The following is a 24,199-nucleotide window of genomic DNA, read 5'->3' on the forward strand; positions in this document are numbered from 1 at the left end:
GAATAGATAATGAAATTATCTATTCTATGGTTTTATAGTCATGCTTTTAAATTTTGTTAATAGATACAACTCGTAATTTACATTAAATAATCATAATTTTATATTTTATAATAAATATTTTATTATCCAACATTATCTGAAATAATCGTATAGGTGTTTTTCTTTGATGTTCGATTAAATTAAATTTAACATTCACACTTCACTGTAAGTTTTTATTTTTTTTTAAAGTTTTTGCTTGATTTTTAAATTTTAAATAATATGAATCTTGTTAATAAAAGTTTAATATTTAAATTATCAAAAAAGTTAAATGGTTGCTTAAAAAGATATTCTTCCCATTTTGTATATCATCCTGAACAGACTTCTAATGCATTTGGTTAGTATCTTTTGCTTTTAAATAGTTCTTGAATTCCAATATTAGTTTTACCTATTTACATTTTTATGTATATTACAGGAAAAGTGTCACAGCAAAACATGTATCAAGCCATTAATAATGCAATAGATTTAGTATTAAACAAGGAACCAAATTCTGGTAATTTAATTTTTAATATCTATAAAATTATGTTTCATATAGTTTTATGTATTTATAAAATATATGTTATAAGTACTAAAAGGAATGTTATGGCTTATAATTTGTTTGTATTCAATTAGTTACAAGTGATACTTTAATTTTGTAGTAGTGTTTGGTGAAGATGTTGGATTTGGTGGAGTATTCAGGTGTACAAGCGGGTTACGTGAACGTTATGGAAAGGAACGAGTTTTTAACACACCACTGTGTGAACAAGGTATTGTTGGATTTGGGATTGGTCTTGCTGTTGCTGGTACTACAGCAATTGCAGAAATTCAGTTTGCTGATTACATGTTCCCAGCTTTTGATCAAGTATTTTTATTATGAATAATAACATTAATAGAGCTAATATTTGCTTATTTGGTTTTTGTAGTATTATTATTTCCTTAGTTAGTTAATGAAGCTGCAAAATACCGTTATCGTTCTGGAAATCTATTTGATTGTGGTAAATTAACTGTGCGAACACCATGTTCTGCGGTTGGCCATGGAGCTCTTTACCATTCTCAAAGTCCTGAAAGTTTCTATGCTCATTCTCCAGGACTTAAGGTAAATAAATAAATAATTTAAATTTTGTAAATAACCCATTTTAATTTTTTTTTAATTTCTAATAAAACCAGAGTATCATTATAATTTAAATTGTATAGATAGTTATGCCTCGAAGTGCCATGAAAGCTAAAGGTTTACTTTTATCGTGCATTAGAGATCCTAATCCGTGCATATTCTTTGAACCTAAAATCTTGTATCGCCTAGCAGTGGATAATGTGCCTGAAGGGGACTATGAACTACCTTTAGAAAAAGCCGATGTCATGGTTCAAGGTAGAGACGTCACTTTGATTGGCTGGGGAACACAAGTTCACGTTTTACTCGAAGTTGCTGAAATAGCCTCAGAAAAATATGGAATTTCTTGTGAAGTTATTGATCTGGTGACAATTTTACCGTGGGATAAGCAAACCATTGCAAATGTAAGTCACAGTGTGTTACTTTTAATTACTATAATTGATCTTTTATCATTTTTTTATATTTGAGTTATTCTTTTTTCCCAATATCACTTTTAATGGTCACTTGTTTCCTGATATTTATATTGAAATGTTCACCTCCTAAGACAGATTAGAACTTATCAAAGCAGTCTGAGAAACTTCTTATAATGAAGTCCATAATTGGTACTTAACAAAATGGATGTTAGTTTATCCCATTCAGCTGCTGTTCGGCAAACAGTACTGGATGTTAATGAAATGAATAAAAATTAAGCTCCAAATATTAAAATGGTTGGTTGATGAATAGCCACTAGTTAGTTAGGCTACACTATTAGTGTAGTCAATCTATAGTCTGCTCAATACTAGACTTTTATTCTGTAAACCTTCGAGTACTCGCGTGGGTGTCATTTACACAGCTTTTTTCTAAAAACTGCGCCATATCTAATTACATGCATTCAGCCTTGCAGGACCGACAAACATTCTCTAGTTACAAATTAAACAAATAAAATGCAAAACAAAATTGCTTAATTGAGAGCAGTGAGAATGCTGCCATGTGAGTAATTGTGTAACTGTAATAGCAAACACGAGAGCGCTAATCTAAATGGTCTCATAAACGGCAAAACAATCGGCCAACTGGCAATTTTACAACAGTCTCTGCTCTTTCCCAAATATGCATAGTTATTGTATTTGTTAAAAACTCTGTAATTTTATTTTCAAAAAATGAATACCTAAAGTACTCTTTTAATTAATCATAGTTTTGTGTTTAGTCTGTAAAAAAAACTGGCCGAGCCATTGTATCTCACGAAGCCCCTTTAACTGGTGGATTCGGTGCTGAAATAACTGCTGCCATTCAAGTGATTTAGCTTCCATAATATTTAATTGTTTTGAATGAATATTATTAATTACTAATATGCTTTTAGGAAGAATGTTTTCTTCATCTAGAAGCTCCAATTCGTCGTGTAACCGGATATGATACTCCATTTCCACATGTCTTTGAACCGTTTTATTTGCCAAATAAATGGAAATGCTTGCAAGCCGTTAAAGAATTAGTGAACTATTAGATAAATTATTTATTTGTAAGAGTGAATAATTAACTTTGAAACAACATGTTTATGAATTTTATTTTATTTCTATTGTACAACCTTTGATACAACCAGATTGTATTATTGTAATACAATTTATTACCATATTTAAAACTTATTTATTTTTAATTTGTACTATCTTAAGGCATTTAAGAAATAAAAATGAATGTCAAACCAGATCAAATAGTTATAGGATAACTGTTATAAAATATAATTGTATAACGTATATAACGACTCGTGATAAAGAAATAACTATTTTGTTCTAGTTGCTTTTAATTCTAAATTCAAAAATCTGTCAATTTCAAGAATTGTGAACTACTAGTTTAATTATTGTTATTATAAAATATGAACGTTATGAAAATGTATCAAATTTGTTTAAGTTTACAGGTGTTTAAGATAAAAAAATAAAAGCTCAAATTAAAGCTAAAGTTTTAAAATATACACTTACACACTCTGATAAAAGTAATGAGGATACGTTAGTTTTTATTTTAGTCAGATTACCACATTTACGTTTACAGCAAAAATTACGTTTTTCTTTTAAACCTTTTGTGGAAAAAATAGTTAATAAGTTAAAATGATCCTAACTCACTAATTTCCATTTAAACATCAAAAAGTTGTTTCGAATAATAATGTTTTGAAAATCTGCTTCCATACAATACATAGTAAGATTTTTCATAGTTTAAATACTAAATTGTTTAGGTCTCTATGTTTATTATCGACTACTTTGTATTTGACCTAAAAATCCAGGCTCATAAACTGGAAATTGCAAGAAGTCTTTTTGGTGGTTGTAGTACTGAAGCTACAAAGGTTACGCTAGATGATCTAAAGGAAATATTTAATATAAAATGAATCTGAAGAAAAAGGTCCGAAAAAAAATATGCCTGTAAAATAATGTTTAAATGTAAATGTTTTAACTAATGAATTTGTATTTTTTTGTTGTAGGACTATTAATATTTTAATCTATTTTATGTTTTGTTGAAAAATGAATAAAAATAAAATATTTGAGTTGTAAAAAAGAACTCATGTATAATGTTTATTTGTAGATCAGCTATAAATAAATATAATTATATATAAATAAAGCTAATACAATAAATTCCTATTTTTCTAATTTTTAATTTAGTAAAAAGCAAAAATTATTGTTTTAAGACCATTGCAGCCAGAGTACTGTTAGAAGTCCTAAAAAAGCATGTTTTCATTATGCGTCGAGTGTGCCAGAGAGATACAAAACATTTACTATAGCAATATCTTAATATTTAAGAACTTCTTGTATATTATCCCTTTTTAAAGATAATTCTTGACTCATTTAAATAATAAAAAGACGGCATAGTTAGAACCATAGTTATGGTTCGGATCTTTAAGAACTATATTAACTGAGAATGATGCTCATTTAAAAAAAAATGGTAAATATTAGTTCTTTAACGATTTATTTTTATTTGAGTGTGGGTTTGGCTGAGGGCAAGATTTACATAAGGAATATTTGTTTTTCTTGGATATCACCCCAAGAAGAAAATAGTGAATACGCCACTGCATATCTACTTACCTTACTTAATTATAATTGCATTTTATGTTTATAGATACAAAATCTATAGCTTGAAAACTATAAATTTCAATTTTTAACAAATTCTAGTCAAAAGAGCTTCAACGTTTTTTTATTGGAAAATAGGTCATAATTAGGCATAGTCGGCGGCCAATTCTTTTTGCTAGCTAGATTTATAACCGTTTATTACTTTGATGCGTTTTCCCTTTTCGCTCAGTAATTCATTATACTTATAGCTTATTATTGCACTCTTTTGATTTTGATGCTTAAAAGATACCTACGTATCATTTTTAAAAGTGGCTATTAATACTGGTCCGATTTCTTTATGACAATTTTATACTTGAAATAGTTTTAGTATACAATTTATTTAAATTAATTAACTTAATATACAGTACCTAATATATATTACTGGATGATAGCAAAACCAGATGTAAATAACGACAAATTATGAAATTGCATAATATAAAAAATATTTTTGTTGCTAAGGCATAGGTATTGTCTATTATTTGCTTCTAAACATTTATTCAGATTACTTGTACCTCTATTAAATTTTGTATCATTGTGTTTTCTTATTTCCAAATCTATTTATTGTTGTATATAATTATTAAACTATTTAAACTTGAACCCTTGTAAAATTTAAATAAAACTATGTATCCTATTTTGGAAAATATCTTATATTCTTTACATAACTTGTCCTACGAATTATAATGGCAAGCAATAACAGCTTGAAACGCCCGGCTAGCGATACCATCGAAGAATATAACGAGCAAAAAAAACGGCCAGATAACCTAACAGTTATAATATATTTCAGGAAACTGTTAATCTTAATATGATGGTTATAACCGTACAAATAGAATCGAGACATCGGAAAACGAGTCAGCTAACGACCAAACCGAAAAAACCGATGAAATTTTGCCGCCCTTGATTCCTATCGAACAATACTATAGGGACCAAGGCATCGTGGAACCCGACAAGTAGTCAATTAATATAATTCGATTTCTAAAAAAATATTATTGAAAATCGCCCATGTGAGTTGAATGGATAATTTTCTCGTTTATAATTTCCCATACTTGCATATTCAGTCCAATGCTCACAAAAGTCAATACGCCTAACAATGTTTAGATCAATAATTATTTAACACAAGTCGAGTTATAGCGCTTCTTAGAAGGCTCCCTTACAAATCGCCCTTAGCCGAAACCACCAAAACCGGTGTCCAGTTCAATGTAATCGTTATTTAATATTGAGTTGAACACAAATAAACTGTTTTAAATTCTGTTTTCACATTTACACCTAATATTATACCAACCATTATGATATACCTACCTAGTTTGTTTGCGATCGTAAAATAAACATAGTATTATATTATAATGGCTGCAAAATGTACATAGTATTTCCTATTAAATTGTTTGTAAATAACGGCAAATAAATAATAATTTTTCAATTTTTCCTCGGCGGTTTATTTTTTAACGTTAGCTGTTCAAATGAACAACACTGGTAGTCAAAAAAAAATCTGACCCATAAAATTAAACAGCGGTCTACAATATTAAAACATTAATTCAAATGAGTTATTGCTAATTTGAAAAGACTAGTGTTCCTGTATAAATATATTTTATTCCAGTATATAAGGGTATAGCTCGTTGAGGTCCCGGCTTGAGATTGTCGACAATTCGTAGAGACAGTGCGATGAACGTGCGAAGTGTTATGCTAACTGCGAAGTAAGACTTTATGGTCCGAGAAACTTACTAGGAGGAGGTTACCTTGGACGACTGACAGCTCATAGAAACCATGCGATGAACGCGATATCGGAAAAGTGGAGTAGGAATTATTGTCTGAAAAACTGACTCTTGCACAGAAGCTGGATATCTTATAGCTCAAGATAGCTCAAGTGTGGCTGGCTTTCGACGTTATAGCCCGAACTATGCTGAAATCAAATATGGGCTTTTCAATTTGTACTCCGTTTTGTTCCCAATATATATTTTTTAACTATTCATAGAAGCGTGTACGATGAACATGTGAGACGTGCTGAATAGGACCGTATCTGGTCCGAAAAGCTTACCTCACAGATACGTCGTATGCCCGTAGTATGAACGTCTGATGATACTATACCTAAGTTGAATTATCTACTAAAGTAAAGTCACCTCTACTATACACACTATTGAGTTTTATCTACCACAATAATTAGAAACATCATCATACATGGAGATACTACGTTAAAAAAAACGAGCCAAATACTCTACCTCATGGGTGGTTTGGAAAATTAACAAATTATGTTATTCTAACGTCAAAAAATATGTATCTATCCATATATAATCATTGACATTTTTTTTATATTAACTTGACAGTTAATATAATATCATAAATCTTAATTCATAAAATTCTAACCAAAAATATTTTTACAAAATAAATTATTTTATAACTTTAATGACAGTAGTTAATGATTTACAATAAAAATTTAAGCAATTAAAAACATTAAAATTTTTTCAAATCGTTTTAGTAAATATTTTAACTAAACATGGACGTATGATTATACTTTAAAAATTTATTATAAGACTTAAAAAAAAACAATTATAATAATTGATTTAACATTATTGTAATACAGTATTATTACAAATTAAACATTATTATATTATAATAATATTTAATATTGTTATAATATTATAATAATTAAGACTTCGAATGTTAATCGTAAAAATAAACTATTATGCAATTAATCTTAACAAATATTATCAATAAATGATTTTATTATCGAAAACTAATTTATATAATACTTATTTACTTTAAGTACGACAACACAATACATCAATCAATTATTGAAATTGATGTTAAAAAAAAAATACTAGAAACACAGTAATCACAAAATTAATACAAATCTTGTGCATTAAAAATTAAGTACAATAATCATATTAATCATTTTAACTAGATAGATAATCTTCTGGCTCTGTTCCAAAGTATTGATCACCAAAGTGTCCAATTCCAGGCAGAACTCACACTTTTCATTTATTTCAGAACCAACAGCTGACGTAACAATATGTACTTATAAGGAAAAGCATATTATGTAATTTTGTGCACACCTAAAAATAAATATTTTAGTAAACGAAAATTTAAAATGTATTATAATTAAGTGCGTACCAGATTCTGCCATAAGTAACGACACTAGTAAAATATTATCTTCCGGAACGTCATGGTCTAAAAGTACTCTAATAGCAGCTCATTGTAGCTGCACCAGTAGCTTCTGTAGCATCCATCAATATCACCATGTAGTCTTTAATGTTTTTAGGCAAACGCAAATAGTAAAGCTATACAGATTAATAAAAAAAATTATAACCAGAAATTATGAAAAAAAGTTTTTTTTTTCTCCTTTATTTTACATATACGATCTATACAATTTTAGTATAATAAGTATATACGATTACAGGTAAATTACAGACATTGAAAGTATGAAAAGAGAAGCCATCCACTGACGACACTCTTATTAATGAAAACAAGTTATTAATAAAATTGTATACCTATGGTTCACCAGTACACCTGTTTCTTTGAATTCAAATTTTTCCAATTCGAATATCTTTGCAAACATCACAAACTGCTTGTTCCATTGTTTCGCCGGCTCGTAAGATTGATACACCACAAATCTTATCGCTGGCACATCGCTTACTCGGATAAGGTACCCACTGTGGTCATAGTCCTAGATAAGGTTCACTATAACGTCCTAGTAAAAACCAATAGTTAAATATGTAAATGCGTTTTAACTTTTGATAAAAACTAGAATACATTTAGACTTCATTTGTACATTTACCTGACCACGGGTATTCTTCAAATATTTATAATATTGTAGTGGGCGACAAGAGACACTGGTTAATGGCATTTTAATTAGGTAACTTAAATTACCACTATTTTTATCTAGTATTCGCCCAAATTGTAATACCAGGCCCCCTCTTTAGGTGGTTCAAGATAGTCTCGGGCCAATTACCTATTTGATAGGCTCCGTTCACACTTTGGTCGTAGATACGCAAACCAATTGTATATAAGCACCTGATTTTGTTTTAGGTATTTGTATTTGGTCTGAACATTTGCTTATTTAAACAATTTTTGCTTAAGTAAACGTTTATTAAAAAAAAAATGACTGACGCGTATCAATTTAGCCTAGTAGTCTGGTAGATGATGGCTGTGATGATGTTTTAACTCATTAAGTCCAAAAATAATTGCATAAATGTGGCTAAATACTACTGGATTCTAAATACCTACTTGATACATAAATCAAATTATTTTTTAGGTGGTAAAATGAAGTAAGTTAATTTTGGATTTACACCTTTTATCACAGTTGGATTGTAGATAAGTAGACACTTAAGTAATTGACTCATCAACGATCATCAATTAAATTATTTTTTAATTGTAATTAAAATTGGGTCGGTAAATCACTACTATTTACTATAATAGATACAGCTATTGCCTGTAGGGTATTATAAAATATAAGGCATGCTATAAATAATTCTATGGAAAAATTAAAATACAATATTGAAAAGAGTCAAATATTATAAGATTAAAAAAACAAATTTCAAAAATCTTCATTGAAAACGTACGGCGTAAATGTGTTTTTTCCACAAGCCATTTATTTTTAAGTTGAATCAAAAGTTTCATGTTTTATTTTAGCTAGGACTAACTATTATACAAATCACTTAACGAGGAAAATGATATTATACTTGAGTTATTAAGAATTGTGTTGGCCTGTTCGTAATGTCTCCAAGAAAATAATACATATTGTTTCAATTGTATCTTTAAAAAAAATTATAACTACAGAGTACAGACTACTAAGTCATATTCTGGACTCTGTTCGAATCTCTACTTGTACATTAGTTCATCGGATTGTCCTTGTCTTGCTCTTATTAGATTTTAGCCTTTAACATAGTTTCCTTGAGAGATTCATTCCGGACAAAGGGTTATGCACGCATTCCACCTGAGCTATGTCTCCTGGCATTTTTCTTATTTACTCATCTTGTCAAGCATTCGGTGCTACTGTTTTCTTGTCTCGGTGATATCATTGGCTCCCTTGGAGTTTTTCAAGTGTTTATTCTGCGATTGAACCGCGATAAAGAAAACCTATAGAAATGGAGATAAAAACGAAAGTGATCGTGTTATAATATAGTTCCTTGAAAACTGTGGCGGTTATAAGCGAATTCTGACAGACATTCAGGAGTCGGTTGTTACAAATTACAATAGTAGCAATAATAGGACTTGTGCTGTGCGGGTAAGCCGGATATGCCGGCGGCAAAAATACCGAAACCTTCGTCGTCGACCGCTTATATAGTAATTTGGGCTGATAATATTAAATTATATTATTGTTATACATTTAATCTACAAGGTCATTGCCGGGGCTACGCGAGCTTTGTATAACCGAGTATAATACGGTTCTTGCAATTATTGTCCATTGAAATGCTTATATGGACCCGTCAAAGACATTTCGCGTTGTATTTCATGTGTTATAAAATATAATGTAAGTAGGTATACCATTTAAACGAGTTCGCGGTCCTTGCCTCGTCATTGCGACGGTTTTTTACCCGTTTGGACTTGTAACAATTAATACAATTATAATGTTGATACGAATATTATTTTATTATTACAGGTGTACCAGAAACAAATGTCGCATTCTACGGATGGTACTACATTGGGGGCCCTAAGAATATATTTTTTTATTTATATCAAAAACTTGTGATTTTTCGGGTTTATTTGTAATACTCATCCAAAATAAACCATACCATGACATTTTGCAAACAAATCCTCTTAAAAAAAGGGTTCACTCGGTTTTTCAAAAATCTATTCTTAGGACCCTCTATGACTTAGAGTCTATGTAGTACGCCATTTCGTAATGTAGTATAAAAAATGACATAAGCTATTACTTATCACATTATCAAAATTCGTATTTATTTATTAATCTGTATAGTTGATAAGGATTATTCTGTGCAGTGTTAAACAACTTTTGAAAAAACTTATTTATATTTATTTACAGTAGTCACACACACTGTCGCTCGCCTTTTTGATTAATTCGTTGCTGAGTACAGCGCATTGTAATGATATAATGATGTTACAGCTCTTTATATTTTTACTCTATGGTTAATAACACTGAACGTGGTGTATATAGTGCTTTGTAAGAAAGTGGTTAACTGTCTGTATCGGTTGTATTGTACTTGCATTCCACGCTGAAAAAAACTCAACGCCGACCTTGCCCCGGGATAAGCCGTGAGTATGGCAAGGACGTCCACAAAGCCCGAGCAGACCGCCCTGCCCCCTTAATCGCCGGCCGGGCGGCTCCACAGCTATATTATGTCTTTACGGATACACCATAATATATTATACAAAACATAGGTAATATAACAGTGCACAATTATCATTATCTACACCCGTTATCATAACACTGGGAATTGGGTCACCGTTACAACCGTTATAGTGTACCGGCGGTTCGGAGTAGGCGCACTTTCAGTTTTTAACCGGTTTTTGGTACGGAACGCGAATCAAATAATACCTACTAGCAAATAACGCGGCTATGTCTGTATAACATACCGAATTCGCCCGCCAGTCTATTATAAAATAATAATAATAATAATAGTTATGTTATCACGAACTGCATAGTAACGATACAAATTATAGGTTTATGCGCAATTATCGGGTGCACTTACTCATTTACCAACAACATGCATTGGGGTCGAAGAACGTTTAAAACAACGCCACGATAAAATCTGTTAGAGAAAGCACAACTAAACGAAGTCAATATCAGCGAATTTAACACTTGTGTAGTATACAAAAATTCTCTATCTATTTATACTGTTTAAAAAAAAAATTGTTTTTCTACGGCTTACCTTTTCAATCGGTAATAGCCTAATCAAATGAGAAATTCATAAAATGCAGATCTCTAGTTTAACTCTTGTACTTCTTCATGATTTTTTTTTGTATTTGATTAACGCAATTTAATTTTTCATTAAAACAATAAAATTGTTTTCAATTTGAAAACAAGATCCTTAACGCTAAACTATGATACGTATTAATTATTAAAAGTAGTTGTAGGTATTTAGCTATTATTTTAGTTATCATTTTATTTGACTATTCAAATAATTTATCATTGGGGTGGTCTCCTGAAAATAGCTGCACTTGGCATCAATAGTTTCCAATAGGTCCTGAGTCCTGCTATTTGTAAGCAGAGTTGTGCAAACTCTTATTCGAATGATTTTTTCACAATTCATTGGACAAAAATAAATAATAAATAACCATATTTTTCTAGCATCCTTGAAAAGTGAAAAAAACTGTTTATGTTAATATGAATTGTTAATACTATTTTATATTTTATACATCACATTGTGGTACTCGTATGTTATGTTATAGGTATACGAATTACGATATTTAAAAAAAAATACTTGAAAACCTCACTTTCAAATTATTCAAATAATTGATTTTGAAATTACTTGAAATTTACTTGAATAATGTGTTATCTGGATTTAAGAACTAGGATGTTAAAGTGCTACGTGTTTTCCACCTTGTTGTACGGAATGGAAGCTTGGACTCTAAAGAAAGCAGATGTTCAAAAAATCCAAGCATTTGAGATGTGGTGTTTCCGCAGGATTCTCAATATATCTTGGGTGAACAAAGTTACAAACACAGAAGTTTTAAGAAGAATAGACAAAGAACCAGAGGTGATGAAGATTATAAAATCTAGGAAGTTGCAATATTTTGGACATTTGCTTAGAGGTGAAAAATATCAGCTCTTGCAGCTCATAATACAAGGAAAGATTTGCGGGAAGAGGAGCAGGGGAAGACCTAGAACGAGCTGGCTGCAAAATCTAAGAGAGTGGTTCCAATACAACACTGAGGAACTACTCAGTGCAGCCAAGGACAAAGAACATATAGCCATGATGATTTCCAACCTTCGATAGAAGAGGAACACGAAGAAGAAGAATGTGTTATCCACATAATAATTTATATGTTTTGTTCAAATAATGCACAGCTCTGCAAGTGATGATTATTTTAATTAAGCCTATTTTTATAACGTTTTTATAAACTCACAATTGTGTTACGTCTAAAGAGGTATATCTAAAATTTTAGACGAAATGAGTTAGAATACTTACATGAGGATTAGGAAGTTGATAGTTTATAAAAACTTAGTTCAGTTAAAAGTTAATACCAATTTAATAAATTAACCCAAGTTAATTTGAACAAATTGTTTTACCCCAAACATTTGTCTTTGATTTAAGAATAAATGTAATATATTTTTCAAATAGAAAAACGTATAACATAGTTGGATATTTGAGATAATCTAGAATTTGAAATTGGTAATTTCACGGTTAAGTTAATTGTAACCAAAAAAGGAACTTGTTTATAAGAAATGTTAAAACCAACTTTCCAACTCTAGTCTTAATTTTACCACACATTGCTGTATAGCATCCTATTATGTTTCTGTTAGTTTACCTTGTCAGAAAAAATAATACAACACCGCGTTTGTTGAATGTTGTTTACGATTCATAAGGTATTTTGGTTATTAACAGCAAATTAGTAAAACGCGACGTCTCGAAGAAAACAAATAACTTTAACGCTCATTTTTCAAAAAAAAAAAAAATGACTTTTTAATGGGATTTATGACCCGAGGTACACAAGCGTATTGCACCAACATCTTTCTGTGTATTGATGGAAAAATACAGGCACAACGCATTGGCACATATTATTATAACCTAATCGGTTATATAACTCCAACGGACATTCAATTAAAGCTTCGGTAACCGCGCAAATTAAAATTGACATATTGACGGTAAACCGCCGTGTCTAGGTTACATTAATTTCCCAGACAGTATCCCGAGGGGTTCAGCCGTAATTGCTTGTTGCGCTACCTGTTGAATCTTGCCACTCAAATTGTTTAAGATTATTTTTCTTTTTAAATTACCCATTACTTATACCCACACAATACCATAATACGGCGCATGATATTATACACGGGTAAAGGGTCATAGCTCATAATATAACAATATTGTGCGTACTCGATACGTCTGTTATTTATTTTTGTAATTATTATTATTATTAATATTATTTTAACGTCGTTAAAAAAAAACAAAAAAATACATTATGTTGTGTGGTGTAAGTATAAAGTCACACTATTTACACGTTTGATCAGCCATATCAGCTATATTAAAAAGTAATCAGCGCTTCGTTCAAGTGCTCGGGCGTCTTAACCAGCTGTCATAAGGTTAGTCTAGTGGCAATTCGGAGAGCAAGAGTACTTTGCCGGGTGCCATAGCTAAATGCACACTATGTCTATTTGTATAGGCTTTATTTACCTACCTATCTAATAATACCTATATTATGTATTTACTCGTCACGCGAAAGTAATCCGTCACACTATAAACGCAGTGACGCGCAGTCGTGTTTGGCTTATTGACCTTGCGCCTACCTCTTTGCAATAAGTACTTAATAAATATTTTTTTGAATAGCTACCGGATACACACAAACGCAATAATAACATTTTGGCAACCGGTAACGAGGTGAAAAACAAAAACAATTGCCAGCTGCTAGGCGTGCTCGGCCGTTGGAGGCATACAGAAAAAAGCCCACACACACGACCATCATAATAATAATAATATGAACACATATCTATCACGTGGGTTATGAAATACAAATTGTATTAGGTACACTTGGAAGTGATATTGTGAAAATTATTAAATAAGTGCGATCGCTAACCGAATCTGACGTAGGTACATGTATGAGCCATAATTTAATATTTTTTGTGCACATGCCTTAGGTTTATTTTGGTCCCCAAAGACTTGATAAAAATCACCGAAAAGTCCCTGGTCCACCGTACAAACAATATTTGACATAATACGTTTAGTTCAAGTCTCTGGGGAAGGGGAAGATTTAGATTGTATCGACCTATTTAAGGGTAAAAAAAAAGAACATAGTACTTGTATATACCACTTTCCCGGTAAAACTGTTTCAATAATATTACACCTGTTTTACAGTTTATTTGCGTTATGCATATACTTTGTTTTGACAAAAAATGTTGACGTTCGACATACCACGCATTGATATTGATATTATAGTATTATTTGACCACGGTAAAGTTCTGGAAGATAATTCGTTTTAGTATCTAGTTCATAAGTTCATTCGTGACAAGATAAATACATACAATTGTATCATAACGGAAAATAATAATTTAAAAACTGTACAAATTAAAACCACAAAAAAATGTTGGTTAGTCTGATTTAAATAATTATTGTTGTTTTAATTGAGGCACTTCCGCACATTGGTCTGAAAATTAATTCTAGTCGCTCGAAAGTCCCATTGTTAAATATGCAAAAAATATCAAAACAATTATGAATTATTAATTTTAGTATATTTCTTAGGCATGATATAAAATGTCAAAGTCATATATTGTGTGCCTGGACGTGTTTTTTTGCTATTTTTAAAGTTTAGTTATTGTAGTCTAGCGGTTATTTCAATTTCAGAAAATGATACACATCTCTATACGTATACACGCAAAATAAGAAGCTATTACCTACGATTGTATTTATACCACAAAACTGTTGAATAACCTATTCTTAAACATTTTGTTTTCTGCACACTATATTGAACAGATTTTTTTTTTGTAAAAAAAATTTGCATAATGTATGATGATTTTTCGAATCCCATATTGTTTAAAAGAAAAACATAAATTATGTTTATGCAAAATCGTAAAACACAATTTTTTTATTTCAAATATTTTAAGTTACTACCAATCTAAGTCTAAAATGCAAATTACCAAATACAATTATGCTGGTGTGTATGTATATATATATATTGTTATATTATTATGTAATAATTAAAATATGTACTTGAACCTTTTAAGCGTTAATTTATTATTATTTTTAAATAATTAAAAACAAATATTATGAATAAAGAATGAAGGAGCTTATGTAGCTTATTTTTTGGGATATTATGAGAATAATAAATTATAAAATAAATTCGATTATCATAACGTCTAAATAGTATTAATAATTTAAAAAGTATTTATTGTTGTTGAAAAAAAAATGAAATTTTCATAAGTACGAAAAACATAATAGGACCTACTTATTTTAGTTTCCGCTTGTAATTATTCCACATACAACTTTGAAATTTATATCTATACCCAATTATAATTTTTTTTTTTTATATATGTACGGTTATAGGTAGGTTAAGTGGCCACGATATAATAATATTTTAAATATTGGTAACACCTATGTTGTTTTAAAGTGTTTTGTGGTCCGCAACTAAAAACGTTTATTCCTTGTTTTGCACGATGAGTCCACATATACAGGTATACTGTGTTTGAACAATTGGCGAATTGACAATGGGGAAAGCATAATAATATTTTAAGCTAAACGGAGTTCCTTCAGTTCTGATCAAATCGATTTAACCTTGAAATTTGCACAAATACCTAGCTATTATTATTAATTAGTGCCATAAATAATATCTAATGATTGATAAATTACGCAAACTTATTAATTACAAAATTATTACGAGGATAATCGAATAATATAGTACAGAACAGAAAGGCGATACCATATTTTTAATGAATGCACATTATATATTATTAAACTATCAAAGGGTACCACAAACATTTAAGTTATAATTATAAGAGTACCTATGGCGAATAATTAATTTCATCGCTTTGTGACAATTTCCTGAAATGTACAACTGTAAATGTATAATATTTTAACGACATTCACGATAAGGTACACAGTTAACGATCAATTGTTCGATTAAAAATTGGTTTGTTTTGTCGACATCGTCTATACGAGGAAGTCGAACTTGTATGCAAAACAATTCTAAAACATCTTAACTTGATTAAAGCAACTGCAAAGATATTTTCAACATATTTTTATGTTATTCTATTTGTTCGTACGCCTGTTCTTTATCCAATTATCTTTTCATTTTCCAATTTTGTTTATTAAAAAAAAATACATTATGTTAAAAAATGTTAACAAACTAAACAATTGTGGTTCCAAGATCGAAGGGTTGGGCTAAGGGGCTATATAATACCTAGTTTTATTTTTTTTAGGTCTCATAACCATCGCTAATTCTAACCGGCTATTTGCAAAAAAAATATACAGACATTATAGGAACACAATACATTTTTATAGATAGGGTAACTAAATAATTAGTTGGGCCAACTAAATATTTAGCTAGCCCAAAGTCAACTAAATTAAAGTTGACTAAATTTTCAATCAACAATATCGCGTTCATTAAGTATATTCAACTGCAAAAAGTTGGTTGTCACTTTCACTTTTTACAGTGTGCCTTTGCTTTTATAATGTACTCAATTGTAACAAACGACTTAAAATAAAATTAGGTTCTATATTTGAATATAAAAACCACTAATACAATGAAATTAATCATTATTTTTATTATTATTTTTATTACACTAACTATAATACAAACAAGAATATAACAATTTTATTGGCGTAAAACTATATAATTATTGCGTTTGTGTTTAACATATTATATTTTGTGACTTAATATTAATGACTTAATTTACTCTTATTATGATGTATCGTACAACGTTCATTGAACTAACCAACAACCATGTTGAATTCGACAAGTCTCCGCTAGAAAAGAACGGGCACTTCGTCACTTGTGTTGTTTGTATAATGTTTCAAAAACACTACCACACCTAGCTGACATATTTTAATTTGTTTAGCCATATTTACACACTGAGCCTGGTGCGGCAGACTTACCAGAGTTTTGAACAGAAATACAAATTGAAAACGGTTGATGCTTTACTTACATTTTGAACAGGAGTAAACTACACTAGATAGTAGTTTATTGTAATGTAACATAATTATTTATATCTAGTTTTTACTGTACAACTTTTATGTTTAATAGGTTGAGTGTTTAATATCACTGGAGAAGTGTTAGCTGTGTACTTAGCTACTCATTGAATTGTTTTATGGCTTATCTAGGAAAAATTAGTGTCATTACCTACGCCTTTTTTAATGAAATGTAAACGAATAAAATATTATTAAGATTAGATGACACATTTCCATTACTTTTCTTGATAAAACTACACTACAAAATTTCACTACAAAATCTTTACAAAATTTAAGTATAAATGTGATGAATAACGCTAATATTTGCATAGACCTCGACTTGTTTAGGATAAACTGATGTTTTTTGTACAGTGTATACCATACTACAAATAATGTTATTTGCAAGTAAACAAAAACTGTTATAATTACACTTGTTGTTGTGCATAAAATGTATTATGTATTATGTTTTAAAAAATGTAATGAAGTATCATTAATTTATCTTACAAAAAATGAAAGCTCTTCAAAATAACTTTCATATATTAAAAATTCAATAAATACCTCCGAAAAATATAAATATATTTTATGCAAATATTACGAAATTCAAATAACAGTTCACGATACTTTCGGCTGGCATTGATTTTTCTGAGATTTCAGTTGCCAAATACTGTTGAAGTTTAAAAAAATAAATAGATTGTGTTTAAATTATTTGCTGATAAGCCAGCAGTCTCTTATTCATATATATATTATAGGTACATAGATTGTGAAGATATTTGTTTTTTACTTCATAACTTATTATTAATTACTAGTATCTAGTATTTTATATACATATTTTACACTTTTTAGTTAGTATACACTATACCTATATATTACGAGTTCCTTAAAAAATGCCTAATTTTGTTATAAATTAAGCAAGTTAATGATTTATATTAAATGCATGAATGTAAATCAAATATAAATTAAGTTATATCAAAATTTATTTTTTTCTTCAATAAGGTTAGCTTAGGTAAAAGTCAATAACAACATAACTTCAAATCATTAACTCAAATTTGAAGTTAACTTTAATAAAATAAAAAATACAGGTTCAATTCTTATTTTATATCTAAGTAAATAAATAGTTTTAAAATTAATTATATACCAAGAAAAGAAAACTAGATAACTTAGTTACTTTTATTTAAATCTAAGAGCACTTTATTAGTAATAAACACTTGTATATCCTGCTTCGAGTTATTCTAAATGTACTACTTCTTTACTATTTTTTTGTGTTATTATTTCTTTTCACTTTAATATCTTAGGAAAATAAATTACATTATTACCTACCGTCAATCAAATTCAAAATAATATGTTAAATAACTTTATTATAATGGCCTTTTTAATGCTGCATAATGGACTCGACGGTAACTTAATCCTTGGGTGTATTTTCCAGTATGCAAATAAGTTTAACCTTGAACTCTGTCCCAGCATACAACACTAGCGATGCAGTTTTATGTGCAGCACACACATACACACACCAGTCCATTGTGCACTGCAGTCGCATATTTATCGCAGCCAACTGACACCCCGACTGCTGTACTTATTACATTCAAGAGGATAAAAAAAAATAATGATAGTACAGTTTGGATGCTCGAGCAGTAACGTCGTTTAAATAATATCAAATAAACTAATAAGTAGTAACTAGGTTCTAAAAAAAATAGAATTTAAAGAAGACAAGAATTTTTAATGAGGGCTACTTATTAAGGGGCCACAATATAGGCAATCGTGGGTTAAAATATCAACATCGGTTATCTCTATTTATGACCGAATTAGTTGGCCAACACTTTCTTGTATACAATTTTAAAAGTCAATAGATAAAGCGCTAATCGAATTGTTAACGAGTTATACTTAAAGAAACGATAACTTTCGGATTAATTAAGATTTATATTAGTTTTAGGGTGGGTATAATTTGAAACAAATACAGTGTTTTGGTAGTGAAAAATGATTTTACTGGAAAAAAAAATACGTTTCAAACCAGACGATTGTTTTAATATTATATACATATATATTTTTTTTAAGTGGAAGATTGCATTCAAATTAGATTTTTTATTATATTACCAATAAAAAAAAAAAAGTTGGTTAAACAAAATTGTGGTGTTCAATGATTGAATATTAAAATCAAAATCTAATGCTCACTAGATAAATTCATTCTTATTTAAGGAAAACAAATTAATTTTGGAAATCCGAACACACTAAGAGGCACGTGTATTATTAGTATTTTTCAACTAAACTATAATCATATACACGGTCTTAGTAAAGAAGAACTTACATTTTCATTTTCAATTTTCTTACTTTGCCAATAACGCTAATAACTCTACTACTTCAAGAAAGTTGTAAATCAATTATTAACATTTAGCTCAAAAGCGATTACAAACTTAAAATTGTTTTTCCCGATAGTTGTGAAATTGAGTTAAATCATTCTTCATTGGGGCGTCGGTAAGTATAGGCTATTATAGTATCCAAGTCATTAAGAGCGATGAACACAATTTATATTAAATTCTTATGTATAAATTATGTTTTCATATAGACTATAGTATCTATATTATTATAGAAAACACAAAGGATGAATATATAAAGACTCAAAATTCTAACACTTAAAAAAACTCTATCGTTATTATCATGAAAACAGTTACTTTAAAAATACAAATACAATTAAACGACTATTACCGAGGTCGTTGTATACATTTAAGAACAACAAATCCCATTGAGGCGCAGACAAAAATAAATGTACAAAACAAATACATCACCGTCGCACAAAGTGTACCTAATGCATTTTTTGTCAAAAAAATATTAAATAATACATAACATATATTATAATTATTCATTTATTCAAATTTATTTATCTTAATTTCAGATAATTTTCTAAACATTATCATTTATATTATAAATTTATAATATAGCTTTAAATTGATATTATGTATAGTTTATTAATAGTTATATAATTTTATTAAAATACATGCAGTAAAAAGAACATAATGCATTTAGTTATGTTTTGACAGTAATATTGCTAATGAATATTACTGAGAAATTAAGACTACTATTTGTGATTTGTATATATCTCTTATTTGCCTCGTGGTAAACATTTAATCAATGAAAATAAGTGATAAATAAATATTTTCCTAAGAAACTGAAGAAACGAGGAAAATGTTTTGCAAGACAAGCTAAAGATTAAATCACTAATTAAAACTTAAGAGCCAAGTAAAATATATTTTTGTAGCAACCGTATACACAGTGTATCGATATTTCCACATTATACTTATTTTACTTAGAAGTAGGTACTGCAGAAAATACAATATGGTCAATATTTTTAGATTATTGATAATAAAATATTTACCGGCTTTTTATACATTTTACTTATGTTGAACCATATTAATACTATATTATTATAGTATTTTATAATTTAGATACCCAGTTATCATAAATGTTAGACAATCAATATGTCCTATGTATAACAGCTCCGAATCCCCTAAACTGTACTATATAATATTACTTTATACTTCATACTTCGTAATTAGCTAATTTAATAAAACTTATTTTATTAATAACAAAATCGTAAACAAAATATATATATTTTTTTGAATAGCGTTTATTTGAAAAATTTACAATCTATACAAAAGTAATGCACAATTTGTAAATAATCAATAAGGCGTGATCAAATTAAGAGAAAATGTAATATTTTACATGATATGACAGATATAATATGATGTGAAAATCGCAGTAAAAAAACGACCAAGTAATTAATATTTTAAGTACATTTATGAAAGAACTTATTTTCTTTTTAAAGCACATAAATTCACAACCCGGTTCATATTATATCTGACCTAAGACGACTACCTTGGATTAAAAAACAAATCAGAAATCAAATGAAAATATTTTGTTACACAAAATATTACTAATACTATTATCTATTTAATTTGGAAAAGCTACTGAAGTAAAATGTTCAAGCAACATAATATTCCTGACCTATACCTTCTTGAATGTTGTTTTTAAGCTTCAATTTTTGTAAATATAATTTTTATTTTTATGTATAAAGTTTATTGTGATTCCATTAGTTATTACGCATAAACCATATGAGTACTGCAACACATGTCGGTGTTAATAAATCTTAAAGTATGCGGTTATTGTTTTGTTGAAATATTTTTGTACTTTTGTATAGGTTTTAAAATCTAGTAAAATATATGAATTATGAACTATAACGTACACCTAAATAGACCTTGTCGATATTATCGAAAAGTAATTAACACGTTTTAGTCATAAAAGCTGTCACTAATAATAATTGGTTTATAACTGAAATAATATTTACTGCGTTGGCACTAGTGCTGAGAAGACTTTTTTGGTCGATTAAAAAACATATTATAACGACTTATTGACATTGCTATACCATTTCAGATCTCACGTGGTGACTATATTATTTAACGTAAACGATAAGAACAAACAATGTTCACTAATATAAAAGTTATATACTTTTTTGCCACCGGGCAAGTTTAATTAACGATGTACGGCATACGAGGTGCACTACACAATTGTAACAATTGCATTTGCTACTATACAAAAAGTTATGAAAAATAATTTTTAAAAAAGTTATTTAAAATATTGGATTGATTAAATTTATTAAATGAAACTAGTTTCCAGTATAAATTATACATCATAATTTATAAACAAAACTGGCCCAATAGCCCTAAGTACAGTTGAATAAATTTTATAAATGCCATTTAAAATGGCATTTAAAATTGTACAAGACAATAATTTACAATACAACACACTTATAATATAGATTTAAGTATAGATCAGTTAATTTTTTGAGGAACAACAAGTTTGCCAGCAAGTCTGTCAGCCAAATGCCAATGAACTAAGACCAAGCTTATATTTTAGTTAAGTTTTATGTAAAGTCTGGAAGTATTAATGGCAGGTTTTTTCTAAAGTTCAATATAACCATTTGTGTACAAACGATCTAATTGTATTTAATATGTTTATCGAGCGATAACCAGTTTTTATAACGTTTTTATGAACTCACAATCTTGTATAATAATTATTCCTCATGTACATTACAAATGTATTTGAAGTTACACATTACACATACAACTAGAGAAGTTTGTATTTGTATACAATGTAGTATATTTAATTGATATTACAAAGTGTGTATGTGCCGGAAAATAAAATGCAAATTATTTGAAAACGTCATGGGTTAAAAAGTTACTCAAGTCACAATAATTATCTATTTGTAGTAGGTACTACACAATCTTACATTGATTATAAAATTATGATTTTTAATTAATCAATAAGTCTACTAGTTTCTTAAAATCTTAACAAAATATATCTAAAACAATTGTTGAAGGTAATTTTGTTTTTTTTACTATGAGCAATTTCTAACCGCTAATACAATTGTCAATTACATTTTGTTAACAGTATATTTTAAGTTATGTTTGATCTTATGATTTATCTACATAATGGCCTAAACTTTTTAAACCTTTCCCACAAGATTTAAAAATTATTTTTTTGAAGAGGCATAAGCTTTATAGATTATTCTTTCTTGCATTTCTTTTAACACACCCACCTCATAAAACTTTGAAACCGTATAAGAATATTAATCACAACTATATAATTTTTGAAATGTTCATAAACTTATATATGTGTACTTAGGTACATATTATAACATTTTTATGAAGTCAAATATTATATTGTTCATACTGTTCCATTTTGTCTTGTCCCATTTTGCCTACCGTGGATTACTTAACAAAATAAAGCCAGCTGGGGTCAGGGCAAAGTGTGGTAAGGGAGGTCACAAGTTTTTAGGAATTATTATAACTGGAAGTGAAAAAATTACATTGGAATAAAAGCTTTGATGCGATATTTGTAAATGATAGGAATATTTAATATCGATTAAAGCACTGTAAAGGCAAAAATGTGTTTGAAATTGTATTTTCAATATTAGAAGTGTTCAGCTGTTTTAAAAGATATACATAAAATAAAAACACATCGTTGTAAAAACAAAATCTTCTTAGTTACGCAATATTATTAGGATTATATCACATGATAGTAACCCGTAATCATGTTATTGTAATCGTAATGGACATTTTTAAATCTGGGCACCTATAACGTGGCCAACACAGTAGAACGATGACTGCGGTAACATAGTTTCATAGTTTCTCATCTGGGCGCCACTATAATGCAGGCATAGCCGTACACTTACCAGTAGACATAACACTGTGTTCAATGGCATCAGAAAAAAATTTACAACGCTCGCGCAATAGAGTTCAAAGAACTCAGAGAAGATTGTGATGACTCCCACAGCATAATATACTATGTAGAGCGCAAATCTTATTGGATTCTAACTTTCTAGACAATTTTTCGTCTGTAACGATATCATTTGCCCTTTGGTTGCAAAGACTAGTATTAGAATTAGTCTCAAAACGAGCAAAATGATAGCTCTTATAATATTCTGCGCCGTTCATTGTTATGAAGGAATAATTTTGTTAATTAATCACATATTTTAACGGTTAACACTAGAATTATATTTTTATTGAAATACGCTCAGATTAGGTCCGTCTGTAGGACGTTTATAACTTTTCATATACTTTAGGTTTCTTAAGTGTTCATAAATGATCAGATATATTATACGGAGAAACGAGAGCAACGTTCTTAGATATAGATGTTACATGCATTGTTGACTTTTAGTTTTTGGCGTTACTTGTTTGAAATATTAACATGTAAAACTTTAACACAGACTTTTTCATATTATATCATTGCCGCGATCATTATAACGGCCTTGCTTCAGAGTGAACATCCGATAGTTGTAAAGTTAATACTTAAAGCTTTTGGAAGCAGGCAAGATCATATGGGTCTAGATTAGTGCCTGTGATTTTAAACGTGTAATTTAAATACACGTGTACACGAAACCCGTGTAATTAACATACACGTGTATATACACGTGTAATTATAAATACACGTGTATTTAAAAAAATTTATTTTGTCAAAAATGTTAGTTTGAGTTAACGTATTTACACAATTATACTTGTGTTTGAGTTCGTATAATTAAATAGACGTGATATTAAACGTAAGACTAAAATGAATAACAAAAATAATTTTTTTGAATACACGTGTAATAGGGACCTCTAGCTAGATCTAGAAGTTAATCAAGAAAAAACAAAATTAATGTATAAATCGTGGAACGATAGAACGACACAAGCTGAGTGAAGTATGTGTAATATTTTCTTAGGGGG

At 29.1% G+C, this 24,199-nt stretch overlaps 1 protein-coding gene across 1 annotated transcript; it reads left to right on the plus strand.

Moving 5' to 3' along the window:
* Positions 1-112: 112 nt before the first annotated feature.
* Positions 113-2,959, plus strand: LOC126838080 (2-oxoisovalerate dehydrogenase subunit beta, mitochondrial). Its single transcript, XM_050572192.1, has 7 exons — positions 113-373; positions 452-529; positions 675-877; positions 956-1,111; positions 1,210-1,527; positions 2,307-2,393; positions 2,460-2,959. Exons 1-7 carry the CDS (start codon positions 259-261, stop codon positions 2,598-2,600), a joined length of 1,098 nt encoding a protein of 365 aa, XP_050428149.1. The 5' UTR covers positions 113-258; the 3' UTR covers positions 2,601-2,959.
* The last annotated feature ends 21,240 nt before the right edge of the window (positions 2,960-24,199 follow it).

This window comes from Adelges cooleyi, unplaced genomic scaffold, assembly GCF_023614345.1.
Source record: "Adelges cooleyi isolate 19-005CV unplaced genomic scaffold, UGA_ACOO_1.1 ACOO_flye_CR_arks_rails_tigmint_CR_PRNA_30, whole genome shotgun sequence".
Lineage (NCBI taxonomy): Eukaryota > Metazoa > Arthropoda > Insecta > Hemiptera > Adelgidae > Adelges > Adelges cooleyi.